Source organism: Anguilla anguilla, chromosome 2 (genome assembly GCF_013347855.1).
Source record: "Anguilla anguilla isolate fAngAng1 chromosome 2, fAngAng1.pri, whole genome shotgun sequence".
In the NCBI taxonomy this organism is placed as follows: Eukaryota; Metazoa; Chordata; class Actinopteri; order Anguilliformes; family Anguillidae; genus Anguilla; species Anguilla anguilla.
Window position 1 is genome coordinate 48,093,788 of NC_049202.1, and position 17,874 is coordinate 48,111,661.

Here is a 17,874-nt window from a genome sequence, read left to right on the forward strand (position 1 = left end):
GAAATAAGCTGTTGAAAGAGCAACAGTATTGTGACAGAAAAAAGGCATCGATTTTGAGGCTCAATTTCTGGGATGTCCATTTAATTTATTTTCGGCAAACAGTGTCTTTAATAATCTCTCATTTCAGAGAAATGTGCAATGGTAGCAGAGCAAGTCGATTACATAAATAGCCTGTGTAACACATCAAACAGCCCATACACATACAACGAAAAGCGTGCAAATTATGCCAACACAATAGAAAAGCTAAAACAGTCATTGAAAGCAAAAAGTGGGTAGGTCCATTTATACTTTAAAAAATCTGACAGACTGGAGCAATAGTGTGGTATCAGGTTTTGGAAACGGGGCTTGTTGCTCAGGGGGTTTGGGTTTGATTCCCAGATGTTGTAGCCTACCCTTAAGCTAGCTATTCAATTAGAATTTCTTCAATAAAAGTTTCCAGCTGTAATGAATAGTGATTTTATTAAATAATAAAAATGGAATCTGTTTAAGTTTCTCTGGATAAGAGCATCTGCCAAATGCCGTGACTTAATTAGACATATGCCAGATTCTGTATCGTCATTTAAGTTGTATGGTGTTCCATGACCTTGGAGCATTATAGCTGAAGATAGAAAGACGGGGGCCTGCACTAAAATAAGAACTTTATGTATTTACTATTTTGGCAACTTAATTCCTTTTCATCGCTTTGTTTTGGACATTGAAGACAAACTTGTTTGTTGAAGAGAAAAGCATCACAGGACATTTACAAGAAAATGTTAAATTTTACAGTTCACGTTCTTTCAACTTAACAGTGATTATTCTATTATCAAAGTTCACATTAGCGATTTGACAATTTTAATATTAATCAATTTAGCAATTATAGATATTCACATAATCCCCTATGTAGCAAGATGCACCCTAATTAGGTGAACGTACATTAAAAACAAAAAAAATATATATATATATATATATTTTTTATTTATTATTATTTATTTTTTTTAATGTACGTTCTTTTGTGAATATCCTGTGACATTCATTTCCTGAGCGGTTCGTAGAGACACTGAGGCTGAAACATATTTGTCTTTAATGTCCAAAATGAAGGGCTGAAAAGGAATTAAGCTGCCAAGATGCTACTGTAAATACATAAAATTTGTATTTGTTTTGTGTGCTGGCTCCAGTATTTCTATTTTTATAAATATTTTGAGCAGCCAACGCATCATGTAATTGAATTTATTTAGGTTGTTTCTGGAGCGTGGGTTGGTCACTTTTATTGGCATTATAACTGCAGCCATCTTTTTTTTTCATTTTGATTTTTGTTCTCGGGACACAGAAAATTACAAGATTTATTGTAAACAAAGACTGTAATTCAGGTAACATTTGTTTAGAGAGTGCTAAAAGACAATCTTGACATTGAGCCTGAGATACTCTACATTGCACATTCTCCACACTGTCCCTAAGGATAACAAAAACTATTGTCAATAAGCTACTGCAGCATGAGATACATACATAAAACTGAAATAAAACAATCTCCTGATTACAAAATCTGATCAACAGGTTCATGCTCAGTTCACTATGGTAGGTGCAATGAGCAGTCGTCCATTGCTATGTGAAAAGACACAGAAACAGAACTCGAAGCAGTCCGCAAGGTCGTGCAACAGGACCTCACCCACTGGACAGAGAGGCTTTATGTGGTCCAGCGGGTCAATGATAAGAACAAGGAATGCCAGTTTTCTCCCTTAGTCCCTGAAGCCTTTGAGTTTGTACATTTCTCCACCTAGTGGCTTTGAAATGCCACTACCTGCTGAATAGTGACGTTCAGGTTTGCTGGGTGTGATACAGAAGCTATGATAAAGACCAGAAAAATACTTTTGAATTTAATTTACATTTTTTTCTATTCAACCCTTGGATTCTGGGAAGACTACCTGCATGGCTGAAACATCAATGAACATTTTACCAGTATTTTGACAAGGAGCTGCACCACAGCGTGGTTTTGACAATTAAGTACAATTATTCACATTCTGGAATTTAAATTACACTTAATGGGATAGTTCACTTTCTTGAGTTTTTGTTATTATTTCAGTATTAGCGTGTGTTTTACATTACTGCCTAATGAAGGATATTTTAGATATTTCAGAAATATCTGATGACAAGCTAATTTAGACTCAAAACAATGGCTGGTATAGAAGCAATTGGGGGTTTATGGTCTAAAGCTGAAACAAAAACCTGAAAAAGTGAACTCTCCTTTTAAACCATAGGACATTGGTGCACAGTCGGAGCTCATCTGTTTTAGAATTAGTTCCTCTTATTTTTTTAAATCAGCCAAATCACTTAATCTGGAATTTTTTATAAAGTCATGAGCTCCGGTATCCTTGGTGATAATGTTTCACCGCATGAGTGAACCATCATTTGTGTTATAGGGCTGTTCAGAAAACTGTACCAGAAATAATTGGTAAGAAAAAAGCAGCATACACACAGCCTTTTGAAAATGGAGTTGTACACCACTGCCATAAGCCTTTAATTATTAAGAATTAGTTATTGATCATGATGGGACATAGGCATATACAGTATACCTAACTGTTTTTGGAATACAGTCATTAATGTTGCGCTCATCAATATCCTTGTATTTATAAACTCACCACACACCAGCACACTTTTTTTGTTTTTAAACCTTAAGATTGTGTAATCTTCAAGGTGTGTCTACAGAATCTTATTTCAGAAAGGGGAATTCATTCCTAACTTGGTGTCAAACTGCAACTTTTGTCTCTTCTGGTATCTCACCTTCATCCTGAAACACAGTATGTCATAGGGGGATAAATAAAGTTATAATCCAGAGCAATACCAGGGAGCAGGATTATCGCTCTTGCCAGTATCACTAGTGATTCACATTTTATTATATCAGGAGTGCCCAATCTTATCAATCTTAAAGGGCCGATGTGGGTGCAGGTTTTTTGTTTAAGCCCAGCTCTAAGACATGTGATTCTACTTATCATGGTTTTGGTTGAATTAGTTGAATCAGGTGTCATAGTGATTGGCTAAAACAAAAAACCTGCACCTACACCGGCCCTTTTCTGATAAGACTGGACACACTTGCATTAGATCAGGGGTGTCAAACTGAATCCCAAGACAGCTGAGTGTCTGCGGGTTTTTGTGGTTTCCTTTCATTCAGCTGCCAATTAAGGCATTGAGGACAAGCTTTGTGGATTCCTTAGCCAATCAATGACTTGAATTAAACACCCCAAAAACCAGCACACACTGCGCCCCTCCAGGACTGGAGTTTGCCCACTGTGCATTAGATGATCAGTATGCAGCAGTTTAACTTCATCTTTTTCCTGCAGAATGCACCAACTTGTGTAACATTGTGACTTTGGATTAATTACCCCCTTTTGTTCTTGTCTGATGAGAAGCAATTAACACTCACCTGATCTCATGAAGTTTTATACCCTCATTGATGCAGATCAAGGGCAGCAGCCATAGGAAACCTAGAAGCCATGTGGCAACAGTGATGTTCGTGATGAAGAAAATGTGGTGTGGAGTGGGGTCATGCCATAGGAGGCGAGATCCCGTTGCTATAGAAACATTGAGAATGGGCCTATGAAGAAATGAGAGAATAGTTTGTTTGAGCACATCCACCAGTCACCATAGGTTTCAGGCACATGTATGCAGATGAACTTGCATTTTTTTAGTCTGATGAACTTTAGTCTGAATAAAATTGATTTTATTTACAGCATATTAGCATTCACCTGACATTACTCCTTGGACTGGAGTGATGACATAGCTGACATGAATGAAATAAACACACCCTCCCCTCTGTTCCAAATACAGAAATACTATTGGGATATTGAAACTGCTGAGCTGACTTATGGGTGTGAAGTGAGTGACAGGGAGACCTACACAGTGATGAGTACGGCACACCAGTAGCGATTACTGAATGGGCTCTGCTTCCACATGGGGACTGAGCGGTGTACATGGCTCACAGATATGCACACTGGAACACAAAACACGCATTAACCCACAGAGGAAGGAGTGTATCACGGAACACACACAGACATGAGAGCAACAATAGAGTGAGCCTGGAAACTTGATAACTTATCATTCCTCAGAATAAACTGCAGAACTGTGATGAATGGTTGGTCAGAGCTGTATAACCTCTCTCACTCACTGGCATTCAGCAAAACGAAGAAGGCAATGACCTTCTGGGCCAGAGCAAGACCATCAGAGTGCTTTCCAAACCAGTCAGGAGAGGAGTCACTGGAGTTCCTGCAACACATAAAATGGCCTATCACTGGGTGCTCGTTCTCTGAGTAATGAAGGACTGCTACCTACGGGAGTGTGCTACAGACTTCGTACTGCGCAGCGCAGCTGAGAACTGATTAATGTCTGAAGAGGAGTATAGTATAGATACATTCATCGTGTCTCTGTGCACTAGCACAGGTAATGTACAGTATGTGCTGTAGTATACCCTCATTCACTCTTCCTCATATGAACACAGCTCACATTAGCAGGGCCACCGGGTGACACAGTGAGTCATCTTTGTGGTTAATCTCCAGACAGAAGCCATGAAGCATGAAGCCGAAACAGGCCAGGTAGGTGCAGACAGTCAGGCCAAACTTCACCAGGAAGTAGAGCACAAAGAAACGCTGAGTCTGTTAAAGAAGAGACAGAAATTTAAAGTTTTTACATCAGCTAGATAATGCCCTGCTCATCAGTTGTTTACGTGATATATTACTAATTTGCCCAGTTAAATTATATTTGGCCTTCCATTATAATTTTCCATTGTTCTCAGAGTTTGCAAAATACTTTCTCTCTGGACAGGGTTATTAAAGGACACCAATTATTATGTGTCAGCAAAGTGTTCTCCCTCTCTGTGAATGATGCATTACCTTCTTTGGGAGGAAGCGCAGATTTTTCCCAGTTGGCACCTTCATAATGGTACTATCTGAAGGCTTGCCCAGAAGGGACACGCTAGAAAGACAGGAAGTCAGGCAGGGATGAGAAATTTATAGGAAGGAAGAGGAAAAGAGTGGAATTATGGTGACAGAGTCTTATAGGGATGCATACTCAAGTCTTTCAGTCATACATGAAATGCAAAAAAATCATGAAGTAGTTGGGTGGGGATGTGGTGGACAGTGGAGATCAGTCACATTTCCTACCTCTCATGAAAGTGCATTCAAATTTTTCTGGATGTTTCTGAAGATTACATAGCACACAATAATAAAAATCCAAGATTACTGAATGCCTTTAAGTGCATAAATCCCACCTGATTAATGGGAAGTGGAGGCAGGAAAGAAAAAGAACATCACTAGTGCCAAGAGGAGGAGGGAGCTGGCACACACAGGCAAGGACCTGTCCAGAGACAAATTCAGTTCAGCACAGGAGAGGATCTGTACAGAGATAAACCTAACTCATTGCAGGTATACCATATAAATGCTATGCATTTGCTAAGCTCACTGACTGCTGAAAATGTATATGTACATTGATCAGCTACAGAAGCTTATGCGGTAGTTACACAATTTGTTTGTCTTTATCTCTTAATGTCATATCTGCTCATTGAAATCACACATAGCTATTTCACAGAAAGGCAATGCACATTAAAGTTTTATAGAAAAGTAAGAGAGTCACATTTCTGAAAGGCGTAAAAACTTAAAAGCTCAGTGACGATGCGTGTCAGACCTGGATAAGGACGACGGACAGCTGGCACTGCAAAAGGAATAGGAAGCATTTCCTGATGCCTGCTGTTGTATGGCGAGCCTGGGTATAGCAGAGAGGGGAAAGGACCAATAATAAAATAGAGGATAACTGTGTGTGCATGTGCGTGTGTGGCTGTGTCTGTGTGTGCGTGCGTGTGTGACTGTGTGTGTATATGTGTGTGTGTGCGTGCGTGTGTGACTGTGTGTGTGCGTGTGTCAGCCTGATTTTTGTGCATGTCTGTGTGTGTAGAGGTGGCTCTTACCTGTTTGATAAGTCGGATGATGGCAGTGTTGTCCTGTGGGCCTAAGTGGACCGTACAGGGCAGCCCACAGAGAGCACTTGAGAGGTGGGCTGGGGAGAAGGGGGTGCAGTGGGACTGTGATGCCGGAGGAACAGGTTTATCTGGACTGGTCCAGCAGCAGGAAGGGAGGAGAGGCTCAAGAGCAATACTACAGATTAGAGAAGGTAATCAGAACCGCAGTAACATCATGCTAACAAAATGTGTTCTTTTTCCTTAAATGACAATTGTGATTGACAGAATGCCAGCCAAACAAACAAAATAAATCTACATGCTCACCATTGAAGAAGGCCATGTGTTACCTGACATCACTCTGCAGGAACACAGCATTGTTGTTAATGTTCTGGCAGCTTCCCAGACAGCAGACCACCTCTCCATACTCCTGCATGATCTGCACCATCTCACACATGGCTGTACACATTCAAAAATATTGAGTCAAAGTGGGTACATGGACCGACACAGTTCAGATATACATGCAACATACATCTTGTACGTGAAACAGTAACTCTGTGAATCATCCTCACTCTGAGAGGTGCAGTCAGTGAAGAGGGGGACGAGTAGAGGTACATTGTCAATGTTCTTCAGGTGAGGGCGTACATTCTCAATTCCCTTAGGAAGCTTTGCCTACAGACACAGAGTACACAGAGAATTATGCAGTGGGGTGGAGCAGTAGCTATAGGTTCAAAACCCAGTAGGGATACTGTTACTAGACCCTTGAGGGGGGTACTCAACCTGAATTGCTTCAGTAAACATGGGGCTGCATAGAAGCGAGTCATGCACTGCAAGGTTCTCTGGATTTAAGCTTTCACTAATGCAGTTGTTCTGAGGGTGAAAGTAGTGAATACATGTGCCATTGAACACAGCAGGGCATGCCTCTGCCTTTAGTGAGGTCTCTCTCACCCTGTTCAAGTCTCCAAGCAGGCAGGCCCCCTCACTGTCCAGAGTTCTGGTGGCTGTCCGCTCCACCTGCCTTGTCTCTTCACCAAGGTGACACTCTTCTGGAGATGGTTACAATTCAAAGATTTACCACTGTCTTAAAGTTATCAAAACTGCGGATTCCACATCCGCTGTTCTTTAATTGAGCTTTAATTCTGGGAAAACACACATGCTTTTCAGTGAATGGAGACCGCAGTCTCACTGTAGACTCACCTTCGCCCTGGTCTCTGCCCCACTGTGTCTCATTCTCCTCTAGACTCTCTGGGTCCAGGGAGAAGTGGTCTGACTGCAGAGAGATGTGGCAGTTCCAGCCTGTTTCCAGACCCATCTTCTCAGCAAATACCTAAAACCCATCCACAGAGAAGATCTGAACACTACAGGATCACTTCAGCACTGAACCCAGCTTGGCACTGCAAAACCAAACCTCCAAAATATCACCATCAACCACAACAATTAGTGCTCTAAGAGATTAGTGCATTTAAATGACACTACTCAAGGTAATTGGACTAAAATAGCTTCTCACCATGAGCACGTATGAATGTGAATGAGCTGTTGGATTTCCATTGCTTTGTCCTTTTTATAATTAACCATATGGGGGCAGCAAAGTTCTTTTACAGCAGAAAGCTGCTTAATTCTGGTTTCTTACAGACTGCACACTTCACAGCTTCCTCTTCCAGGAAGAAAACACATCCTGTCTCATACTTTTTCGTGAGGCCTCACCTTGCTCTTGACCTCTTCCTCTGCAGAAAAATATACAAAGCGGATGCAAGCACTGTCCAGGCCAGCGATGAGCCGAACCATGTCAGGTCGGGCTTGGTACTGGGAGGACACCAGGCCGAGAAAAATGTGCTGTCTCAGGGAGAGCAGGAGATCCTGTGGGCCTGTATGGTGCTTCTCTGTGTCTTCACCTGCACGTCATAGAGCACTCAGCCTTACTGCCAGCACTGTCCACTCTGCGTGATAGTTTCACTCAGTCACCGCTGATTCACAATGGCACCTGCTGTTATGAGAGAGCTGAGAAGTGTGGGGGCAGCAGTAGGAAGGATGTGGTGTGCAGTATGGAGCCAGATCCCTCGCAATATCCTCCTCAGCAGTCTTACCTGTTAATAATATGGTTTCAGGATGTGGGTTATGTGTCAGCTCTACACACTTGCCATCTATTTCTGGGTCCTGGGAGTCAAGAATGGGTTTGAATGACAGGGCCAGGCAGTGACCCGCCATGCAGGACCGCTGGTAAATATCCAGGACCTTTTTCCTGCAGGTGATGAAAGTCATTAATGAATGAGCTCTCACTTAGAAAGACAGAAAGCACTGAAGCTGTGTATGAAAAGATGTGAGGTTGTATACCTGTCACAATCTGTGAGAGGCTGGAGGTCTTCGCCATCCCAGAATTCAGCGCATGCTCCCAGGACTATGTCAGCAGAGCCATAGGAGAAGAGCTGCAGCAGTCCTGCAGAGTGAGCAAACACAGACTGGCCGTTTGCAGCAAACATCCTGCTGCACACACTCTCCAACCACAAGCACTGACAATGCAGCACGCTGCTCACATCTGCAGAAACCATCTGCAAATTCAGAGAAATTCTCTAAATGTGCAATTTGACTGAAAGGAAAGTCCACACAGATTTTGCTACTGCTTACTCGGACTTATCTCAGGTAAAATCTTCAGAATCAGCCACGGTAAAGTTCCCCAGATGGTGTATTTCACAGAAAAATATCTGTGTGAAAAATATATGGAACATGACAGCAGAGCCTTGTGCCCCAGTGACCTTTAGATACGTCCTCACGTCCAGGAGACGTAGAGACTGAAGCGTCAGGGGAACACACCTGAGTGGTTGTCCTGCACCAGGAGACCCATGATGTGAGAGAAGGGCTGCCTCCTCATGGACACAGGCTGGGACTGCCAGGGGGCAGTGTCCTGGGCGCAGGGCGTGGTGGGCAGGGAGTACGCTGCCACGCCCATCCTCTGCTGATAGGGCTCCTGGGCCGAAGACCTGAACCCTGAATCATACACAGCAGAGCACGGAGACAGCAGCAGATGGAGGGACATTTCCACAGGGAGTCTCCACAAGGGGCGCAGTCAACACTGAGGAACTGGCCTAACCAGGATGTTCTGGGATTAAATCCAGACAGGCACAGTACTGTTGTACCACGAGCAGGAAACTGAATTGCTTCAGGACATATCCTGCTGTAAAGCTGTACAATACTGTGTAAAAACTATAAATGACACTATATGGATAATGCCCTTAGCAAAGTAAGTGAGTTAAACAAATTATGACTGTTATCATTTTAAAGTGGGCTACAGTATAACATTACAGAGATCGGCTTTCAGCAGTCTTTATGTATCCTCACACAAAGCCGCATCATGCACAGACAGGAACATGGATATCCAAGGAGCCCAGTGAGTGAGCAAGCTTATGATTCATCAACTACAGCCTCTGGTTGCAATAAGTCATTGGTTCAAGTCAAGATGAATTCCCATAACTGGAAATGCTGATTATAGCTGATTTCACTTTCAGTACCATCTGAGGTGAAAAAATGACCAATCATGACTGAAGAAAAGCCAAAATGGCCAACTCAGAGAGGATATTCAGCCATTGTCTTGAGTCACTTTGTTGGTGGGAATAGTTATGTCTGAATCAGAAATCTGGTGGGATTAACATGTCTAATCATCAGGAAACGCCTGTCCATTATCCTGAGGAACATCCAAGTTCATTTTAGGCTACAGAAAAAGAATACATCCCTGCTTACTCATTATCCTGCCCTCCCACCTGTGCGGTTCTGGCCCAATATGACTTATTACAGCCCTAAACGTAAATTCACTGCTGGTGCTGCACTGGCATTCTCTAAATGAGAGCACTGTTAAAGGTCTCTTCCATTGGACCATATCAAGGCCATGAAAGTTAACAATTAATGGCCATTCTTAGCATAGTGCCTTTTTACCGTTGGTACATATGTTACTTTCTAGAATAAGAATAAGGAGACTGTGAAAATGAGGTTTATTAAGTAGGTATATTTTTGCTAGCTAATAAATGTCTGTGTTAATTGTGCTGCACTGTTAGCCAACACAAAAAAAAGAACAAAAAAATGCTGCCAGCAACAAAGTTGGTTGCCTGTATGAAACACTGGTGCGTGGGGTTGTGCCCAAAGAGGATATTCTAGCTGACTGAAAAACAAGTTATTAAATGCTAAAGGCATTTTTATGCCTTTCAGTGATATTTTTTTTATCCTTATGCATCCTGCTTGTGTGTGATGATTGCAGATAATAGTCTATGGCATATTTACATTTTTAACCTTTTGGTTTTGTTTTTTCACAAACCTTTTGGCTTTCTGCCATCTTGTGTCCTGTGGGTAATGTCATAATACAATGTCCTTTTTCTTTTGGGCGTCAGGACCATGACAGCAATGATTTTTTAGTTGTAATTTAGTTTTTATAGGGTAGTCTCTTCACTAATTGCAGCCAGCCCTAACAAAGTTTTTTTTTTGGTGGATTGCATAATTGCCTTTTCAGTGTAATAACTAATTTAGTGACTTAAACAGAATGCCTAGCTTATTGCAGGCTGAGTTGAGGCACATAAAGGCATAATTAATTCTTAGTGAATTCACCCCTGAGCACTACAAGGTAATTGTCAAGAGCATTAATTTGGTCAAGCATTTTATCCAACTGCATGAAGGGTTCTCGGATATGGAGCCCAGGTCTTGTCATTACCCAGGACCCTGGCCAGCTCGTAAAGCCCCCAGGGCGGGTACACAGGCTGGCACTGCGGGCGGCTCTTCAGCAGCGCTGCGTGGGTCAGGTGGTCAGACTGGCGCCACAGCATGGCCACAACCCCAGGGTCGCACGTCGCCAGCTGGAGGGCCAGACCTAGGGGGCGCAGGGAGCTGTTGTGGCGCTGCCAGTGGGAGTCATCAAACTGCACCCGCGTGTCCATCCCCCTGCCCAGTGACAGGCTCAGCAGCTCCAGCACACTGGAGCCCTGGGATGGGGATGGGGGCTGCGAGATGGGAAAATGTCCTGTCATCACTCAGGGAAAGCGGTCTGGTGTCAGTTGGACAACTGCTTGGTCAGGACTGTAGTCCACTTTCAATCCAAGGGAGCAGCACTACACTCACCTGCTGAGTGCAGTTTTTAGGATCCATTCCAGCTTTCTTTCCACTGCCTCTGTGTTTCAAGGACCCGCTGAAGAACAGGACTTTTTCTGGGTTTGGGCTGGGCCAGGAAAGAATACCCTGCTTGTCCACACAGCACAATACCTGAGCATACACATGGCACATGCACACACACACACACACAAACACACGCACATAGCAAGTGAGGACTCTAGAAACTACTGGAACATTAAGAGAATGAGCACTTGTCGTAACAGTGAGGATGACAGTGCAGCACAATGGTTAGGGAACTGTAAAGTGGGGCACTGCCGCTGTAGTCTTGAGCAAAGCACTTAACCTGAATCGCTTCAGTAAATATCCAGCCGTATACATGTTGTGTATGTAAAGAACGAAAGTCGTGCCAGTCACTCTGGATAAGAGTGTTTGTTTAATAATGGAAATGCAAACATAACAACTGCAGGGTGTTAAGTCTGCTTGGCCTTACCGTAACTGAACCCAGGCTGTGTAGGAGGCTGGCAGTGTGGCAGAGTGCAGGGGATCTTCCACACAGCACTGCTATGAATGCTTGACAGGTCAAACCCCACACCTCCTGTGGCACAGTGACATCACGCTGAGAGAGGATCTGCCCCAGCACACTGCTGAACTGCCCCAGGGTCATTTTAATGACAATTGTGACTCACCCTCCAGCCTTGAGGTTGGGCACCCAGTTGAGTCAGCACCCAGATCTCACCATACAAACTGACTTTCAGCCAGAGGAGGGGGAATGCCAGGGGCAACAGGGGCAGAACCCCATTCACCTGTGAACAGAGAGGGACGACAGCAGGAATCCTCATCGCTGTCACCATCACGGTACTTCAAAGCATTAAACATTTAAGGCAAGTGTCTGATTCTATCTGTGCTGCATGACGTGCGTGTGTGTGGGTGTGTGTGTGAGAGAGAGAGAGAGAGAGAGAGAGAGAGAGAGAGAGAGAGGGAGAGACTCACTGGCAGCTGCAGCAGTGTGACAGGCCAGGGTCCGACACCTGGGGCACCCAGGAGGTACCGGGCCAGATTCAGCAGTAGCAACACCACCTGCACAGGACAGCACTGAAACTGTGGCATGATACACCATGGGAAACTTCACAAGCATATCAGACTGCACAGGGGCTATCCATTAAAATTAACAATATAATAGGAAGTATTCTAATATGGCACACCACTGTCATATATTATCAGATATTAATACATGCATTCCCATCTTGATCTGTTCATGTGATCGCTGATCTGTCATGTATAAATGAAAAGATGTAAATTAGTATGTTGTGTTGACCTAAGGTAAGTAGATAGGCTCACCAGAACCAATGGAGCCAGCCCTCTCTCCAGCAGACTCTGCACAGTATAGCGCTCATTGTCTAGAACTGAATCAGGACGCTGCTCCCCCAGCTCTAAACATCGTCTGAGTAGAGACGTGCAGAGCTTAGTTGCACTGACCTGACCACACATCCACGACCGCATTCACAACACACATTACATTATATTTAGCAGATCAGATAATCTTATGTAGAGTGACTTACTTTTACATTTATGCAGCCTGATATTTTACTAGGACAATTCAGGTTAATTAGCTTGCTCAAGGGTACAATGGTAATGCCCCAGCTGGGAATAAAACCTCCAAATTTGATTTATAAGCCCAGTTCCATAACCATCATGCTACACTGCCACCCCCACACACACAAAAACGCACATACGCAAACAAGCAAATACTTTCTTCAGCTGACTGAGACTCACTGCACAGTGTCCACTGCTGGTGTCTTTGTTACCCTGAAAAGCTGTGGTTGGAGCAGATGGTGTAGACGAGGCCTGTCGCTGTCCAATGGGGAGGGCGGAGAAGAGAGGTGGCTGAAGACGTCACTGTGGGAGAGGACCACATGCTCCTCCTCCTGTTTATCACACAGATCTCAGACAGAGGCAGGCCTGGGGCCTGTATCGCGAAGCAGGATTACTGAGTTGGCTGGATAACTGCACTAAAAGTAAGAGTAAAACCCTGAACAGATGTTCTTGCTTAAGTCCATGTTTCAGATTTAGGAGGCTTCTGGGTTTTACTCAGTGAGGTTATCCACCTAACTCAGTAATCCTGCTTTGTGATAAAGGCCCCTGGGAACTTACCATGCAAATACTTAAACGTTCAACGAATCTGTGCTTTAAATTATTGGATTTACTTAAGGGTGAACCAGCATGAATTCCCTTCTCTTGCAACATTAGTTTGTTGCAGAGTGCTGGTGATATGGATTCCCACAGTGGGCAAGGCTCCACTTTCACCTGGATGCCCCTGAGCTCTGTGGGCGCTTCTGCCCCAGGACGCAGGGCGATGATGTCACCCTCCACCAGCAAAATCACTGGCAGGTTGACCAGGTGGCCATCTCGATAGGTCCACTGCAGGGAGATGGCTGGGGAGGGCTGGCAGAAGAGCTCTACGCAGGCCTGTGTCCAGTCTGCCTGGGGATGTCGCAGGTAGTCTGAAACACAACAGGTGTCTGTCTACTGTGTGTGAAGTATCAGGTATCTGTATACATTGCTAAAACATACTGAATATACTTTAATTTGTTCTTAACGAGCCTTTAAAAAGCACTTTTTCAACTCAGGCCATGGACTGGTTGCCTGCTTGCTCTTTATGTGGTCTTTACCCTTTGTACACATTTTTTGGGCAGCCTTCCCCTTTATTTTTGCTCTAGGAAATATAATGTTTAAATGTTCAATGTCAAACATTAAATTTAGCTGGGGGTTATCTAACATAACGCCTCCTCTCAACAACTTCCTCCCCTGTCTGTAAGTTTGGTTCTTGGAAAGGGAGAGGCTTCTTTGGGAGGCTGACCTTGAATGGTGCACAGGATGGCCTGAAGCCGGCGGGGAATCTCCTCCCTCTTCACCCACTGCAACTGTGCCATGGCAACCAGCCCTGCCAGCAGGAGAAGCAGGAGACTGCAGCCCCCTACCAGAGCTGTCCCATCACTGCAGGAGAGGAGGATGCACAAACACTCCGATCCGTGTGATGACACCTCACATGAAAAAGACCAATAGACTACTGCACTGCTTAGGGCATGGATGAAAGCTTAGTCAAGGATCAGTCCACTTAAGGTTTAACAGTCATGAAGAGTGTAACAATTCCTTGGTTAACTTTTGGCATTTTTCTCTGCCACAAACATTCTATTCTGAAAGAGGGCAAGGTGGATCTAACCAGGAAGACTGAGTGGTTCGGCAGATGTTTAATTTGTTTAATTAGGCACATGCCTAAATTGTAGTATGTATTTTCTACTGTACACTATTTTCCACTTGAAATTTGAATCATCATATTTCTGCTACAAGCTATGGAATCAAATACTGTATATTCATATATTCAACAGCTTTCCCTCAATAGGTATTTTTCCCCATTTGGATTATGGCTAATATTTTGATATATATATATTCCCTGCGGTTGTGGCTTTGTATTTTACCCCTCTATTGTATTTTTGTCTTGCGCAGGATGTTCTGTTCTCACTGTGGCCTGGGCTGTTTGTGTCTGTATTTGTATCACTGTGACTGTGTGAAAAATAAAGCCTCCTAGCCACACCACAATGACCCTGTACTGAAGTGTTAGAAGTCCCTTTACTGTGTGTGAACATTCACTCCGCATATAATTTTATTATCCATTATTTAGTTTCATTTATTTGTGATGTTTGTGCTCAGGGGTGCTGTTGCCTCCTCCTGGATGTCACTGTGTAGATGTGTGCTAATGTGTAGGGCCATGTGATGAGTCATTACCTGGGGGCGTTGTGTGAGTGCGCAGAGGTGTACTGTTACTTAATCTGCTCCACCATGCCCGTGTGTAGAGGTGTGTCGTCGCCTGTGGTGATGTGTTGAAAGACAGCATACCTGTGTGGGAGGAGCAGGGTGTGGCAGCCCAGCAGAGCTACGGCACACAGCAGCATGAGCAGGACGCTGGGCCAATGCAGGCAGGACCAGCGCACAGAGTGATGCAGGAAACTCCGCCGCCATGCACTCTGGGAGACAACAAGACCCATAAATACATTAGCAATGGCCCTGAATTTCCTTTTATTTTCAGTTCTCTTCATCTCTCTCTCTGCAAAGATCATCCGCAAATTTGGGGAAAAGTAAATGTATGTCTTGTGCGGCTGTATTTTGTGAGCTGTTGCCTTAGTGTACATCGCTTGTGCCTCTCCTGCCTTCAGGCCCACTGATCCCCAGCCTTGCCTGCCAGGTGCCCTCTGCCTTTCTCTTCCTCTTGAACTGCTCCAGGGTAGAGGCCAGCTGGGTGTGCAGCACAGACAGGGCCTCTGCAGAGGTCAGGCCCAGCTGTCTGTGCACATGACTCTGCATTACAAATCCACATCCAGGGGGTTTCCTTCCAGATTGGGCACGTCCTGCTTCACCATGTGTAGTCCAAGTCATGTGTCTCACTGAACAAAGATTCACAGAAAACAGCATAAATTCCTGAAAAGCTTATGTGTCCATACAGAATGAAAGCCTGTTGCTACCTTCCAAATCAGTCAGGTAGTGCATTCCATACAATTTTCATAGTATTTTCATTGAACACACATCCTGTGTCATGCACACCAACTTGCAGGTGCAAGAACAAGTGGCCATGCAATGATTCTCATGTATATATCTGCATAAAAGCTCAACTGTGGAGTGTGATTATTAGGCCCTGTTATGGCTTATGTAATACATGGGGTTAAGGGTGACAGGTGAAGTGAGTCATCTCCCACCTCCCACCATTGTAAAAACAATTATGAAAAACACATGAAATGGAAAAATGGTATTTGAACAGACATATTATGATGATGATGATGATGATGATGATGATTATGCAATGCCAATTGGGATTAGTATATGAAATGGTTGGACATGTCCTCAATATTATTGTATTTTTCAGTAGTATATCCTGCATTATCACTTACTGTTAAAAAAATTAATTGTAGTTACAGTAACATTAATATTTTTAGTCTTATCCCGGCAGCAATTTCATGTTTATCATCAAATCTGCTAAACATACCTGTTCAGGTATCAAAAGCTCTCAGCAAGTACAGTCAATAGTAAGATATTTTATTCACCCAGTTTTACTTTCCAGGAACTGGTTAAATTCCTCAGCCTCTGTTCTAAATTATGAATTGCTCTCAAAGTTATTATAAGTTCCTCATAATTGCAGTCTGTGTTTTTAATTTCCTTGAGCTCAAAGGAATTGTAGGCAGTAAGCCCAAATGGACAACGTCACACCTCCACAAGTGTTCCTCTGTCCCACAAGTCCCCGTAGGAAGAACGCAGCAGGGTCAGGTTTGGCCCATGGGGACCCTCAACACAACGTAAGTGCTCAGTGCTCTCTCTATTGAATAGCTTATGCCATAAGACCTTCAACGAGTATAATGGGTAGTTTTATTTCAGCAACAGAGACAAAGGAGAGGGGAACAGCTTTGTCCTTCCAGCTGTCTGAAAACAAAAGCACTTTTTTCCCAAAACACAAAAAAAGTGAACACGGGTATTTGCTCAGATCGCTTCTCATTACGGTTCCTGTCACCATCTCTTGCTCTTCAGCAGGTAAGCACCCTTTTGCAGATGAGAAGATAGCAGCACTTACCGCATCACATTCATTGGTCCAGCTTGCCTTCACAGGGGTATTTTACCGACAGATCTCTGTCATTTCTTCAAAAATCTCGCCACTGAAATGATAGCATGGTAGCTGACTTGCTCAAAATGGAGCAAAGGAAAAACCTGCAAGGACACGCAATCCCATGTCATCTCCAAATGTGCCAGGCAACACACTCAAGCTGTCAGGTGCAGACGGCTTCCTGCAGAACCTACTGCCATTCTTTACTAATGCATTACAATGCTTAGCTGGGTGCAGAGCTTTGTTTCATTTTCATCAATAAAAACAGTGATGACCAAAAGAAAATAACATATTCTCACTTCTTGGGTGAGTTTGAAAAGGAGATTTTTGACAAATACAACCTCATAGGCATTTCTTGAATCATGAAGGTGCCATAAATAATTTTTTTAAATTCTCATATGATGAAAATCATTTTATGTTTGCATTTCATCATTCTTTCTTTCCTGAGCCTATCAAGATGGGAAACAAGCAGAAGTTTCAAAAGCTGCTCTTAGGCAGGCCAGCAGGGTATTAATTAATGTATAATTGAAAGGGGATTATATTTCCACTGTTTTAGTCACCCTAGTGGAACTGCAGGTGTGCAGCTTTCTATAGAAGGTCATCAGAGACCTCCCCTCTCACCCAAAGCCCCAGAGACTCAGTTAACAACAAACGGCTCCCATCAGACCCCTCTCTTTATTAACTAATGCACAGAGTATAACTGCAGTGTCAACCTTGAGCCAGATCTTAACAGCACTGATCAGAGATTATTTATTAAAGAGGTCCCATGAATTAAACACCGTCACTTAAGGATTCTGCGCACTCGTCTTTATGACTTTTATCTGCATTGGGAGTCCAATCTTCAGTTATATTCACACTTACAAGGGTTATATCATTCATGTTTGATATTCTCCAAGATGTGCTGCTCGGAGTATTGTGAATTTTTAATCCTCTCTGGTAATTTATGAAATGTAAATACACATGCACACACAAACACGCAAATGCATACACACACACACACACACAAACATACACACGCACACACAACACACGCATACGCACACACACATGCATGCAAGCACACATCCTCATTGATGTACTCACTGGTGGAAAGGTAACTTAAATGGCTTGAACTCCTCTGCTCAGGGGACGTTTTAAAGCCAAAAATATATCACTCTCGTTCTGGTTTCCTGTTCCTCAGTTCTATGTGCTCTGTTCGCAAAAGCAGCTGCCCCCCCATCTCTCTCTCTCT

The 17,874-nt window shown here is 43.5% G+C and overlaps 1 protein-coding gene across 6 annotated transcripts; it reads right to left on the reverse strand.

The window, feature by feature from the left end:
* Positions 1 to 989: 989 nt before the first annotated feature.
* On the reverse strand, positions 990 to 17,821 carry LOC118220637 (transmembrane protein 94-like). 6 transcript variants are annotated; one of them, XM_035404643.1, is made up of 31 exons: positions 17,727 to 17,821; positions 16,614 to 16,747; positions 15,233 to 15,438; positions 14,894 to 15,021; positions 13,857 to 13,993; positions 13,304 to 13,500; positions 12,773 to 12,924; positions 12,338 to 12,440; positions 11,990 to 12,076; positions 11,686 to 11,802; positions 11,490 to 11,594; positions 11,009 to 11,149; positions 10,605 to 10,890; positions 8,723 to 8,896; positions 8,246 to 8,348; positions 7,999 to 8,153; positions 7,619 to 7,806; positions 7,112 to 7,241; positions 6,863 to 6,960; positions 6,487 to 6,586; positions 6,265 to 6,373; positions 5,927 to 6,113; positions 5,647 to 5,724; positions 5,234 to 5,319; positions 4,857 to 4,938; positions 4,471 to 4,619; positions 4,136 to 4,233; positions 3,868 to 3,961; positions 3,395 to 3,565; positions 2,755 to 2,761; positions 990 to 1,818 (listed from the first exon to the last, which is right to left on the reverse strand). In XM_035404643.1, the coding sequence occupies exons 3-31, from the start codon at positions 15,428 to 15,430 to the stop codon at positions 1,792 to 1,794; spliced, it is 3,687 nt and encodes a 1,228-aa protein (XP_035260534.1). In that variant the 5' UTR covers positions 15,431 to 15,438; positions 16,614 to 16,747; positions 17,727 to 17,821; the 3' UTR covers positions 990 to 1,791. The 6 variants fall into 6 exon arrangements, 5 of the variants coding, with proteins under 5 accessions (XP_035260534.1, XP_035260533.1, XP_035260532.1 ...); XM_035404642.1 differs by having other exon boundaries at positions 990 to 2,761; positions 6,863 to 6,957; XM_035404641.1 differs by having other exon boundaries at positions 990 to 2,761.
* Positions 17,822 to 17,874: the final 53 nt, after the last annotated feature.

Coding starts and splice junctions, on each gene's coding strand:
- LOC118220637 (XM_035404641.1), bottom strand. CDS start 15,430: ATGACTTGGACTACACATGGTGAAGCAGGACGTGCCCAATCTGGAAGG. Junction 10,891..11,008: donor CTAAAAACTGCACTCAGCAG/GTGAGTGTAGTG, acceptor CCCATCTCGCAG/CCCCCATCCCCATCCCAGGG. Junction 4,939..5,233: donor CTCCACTTCCCATTAATCAG/GTGGGATTTATG, acceptor CTGTCTTTCTAG/CGTGTCCCTTCTGGGCAAGC.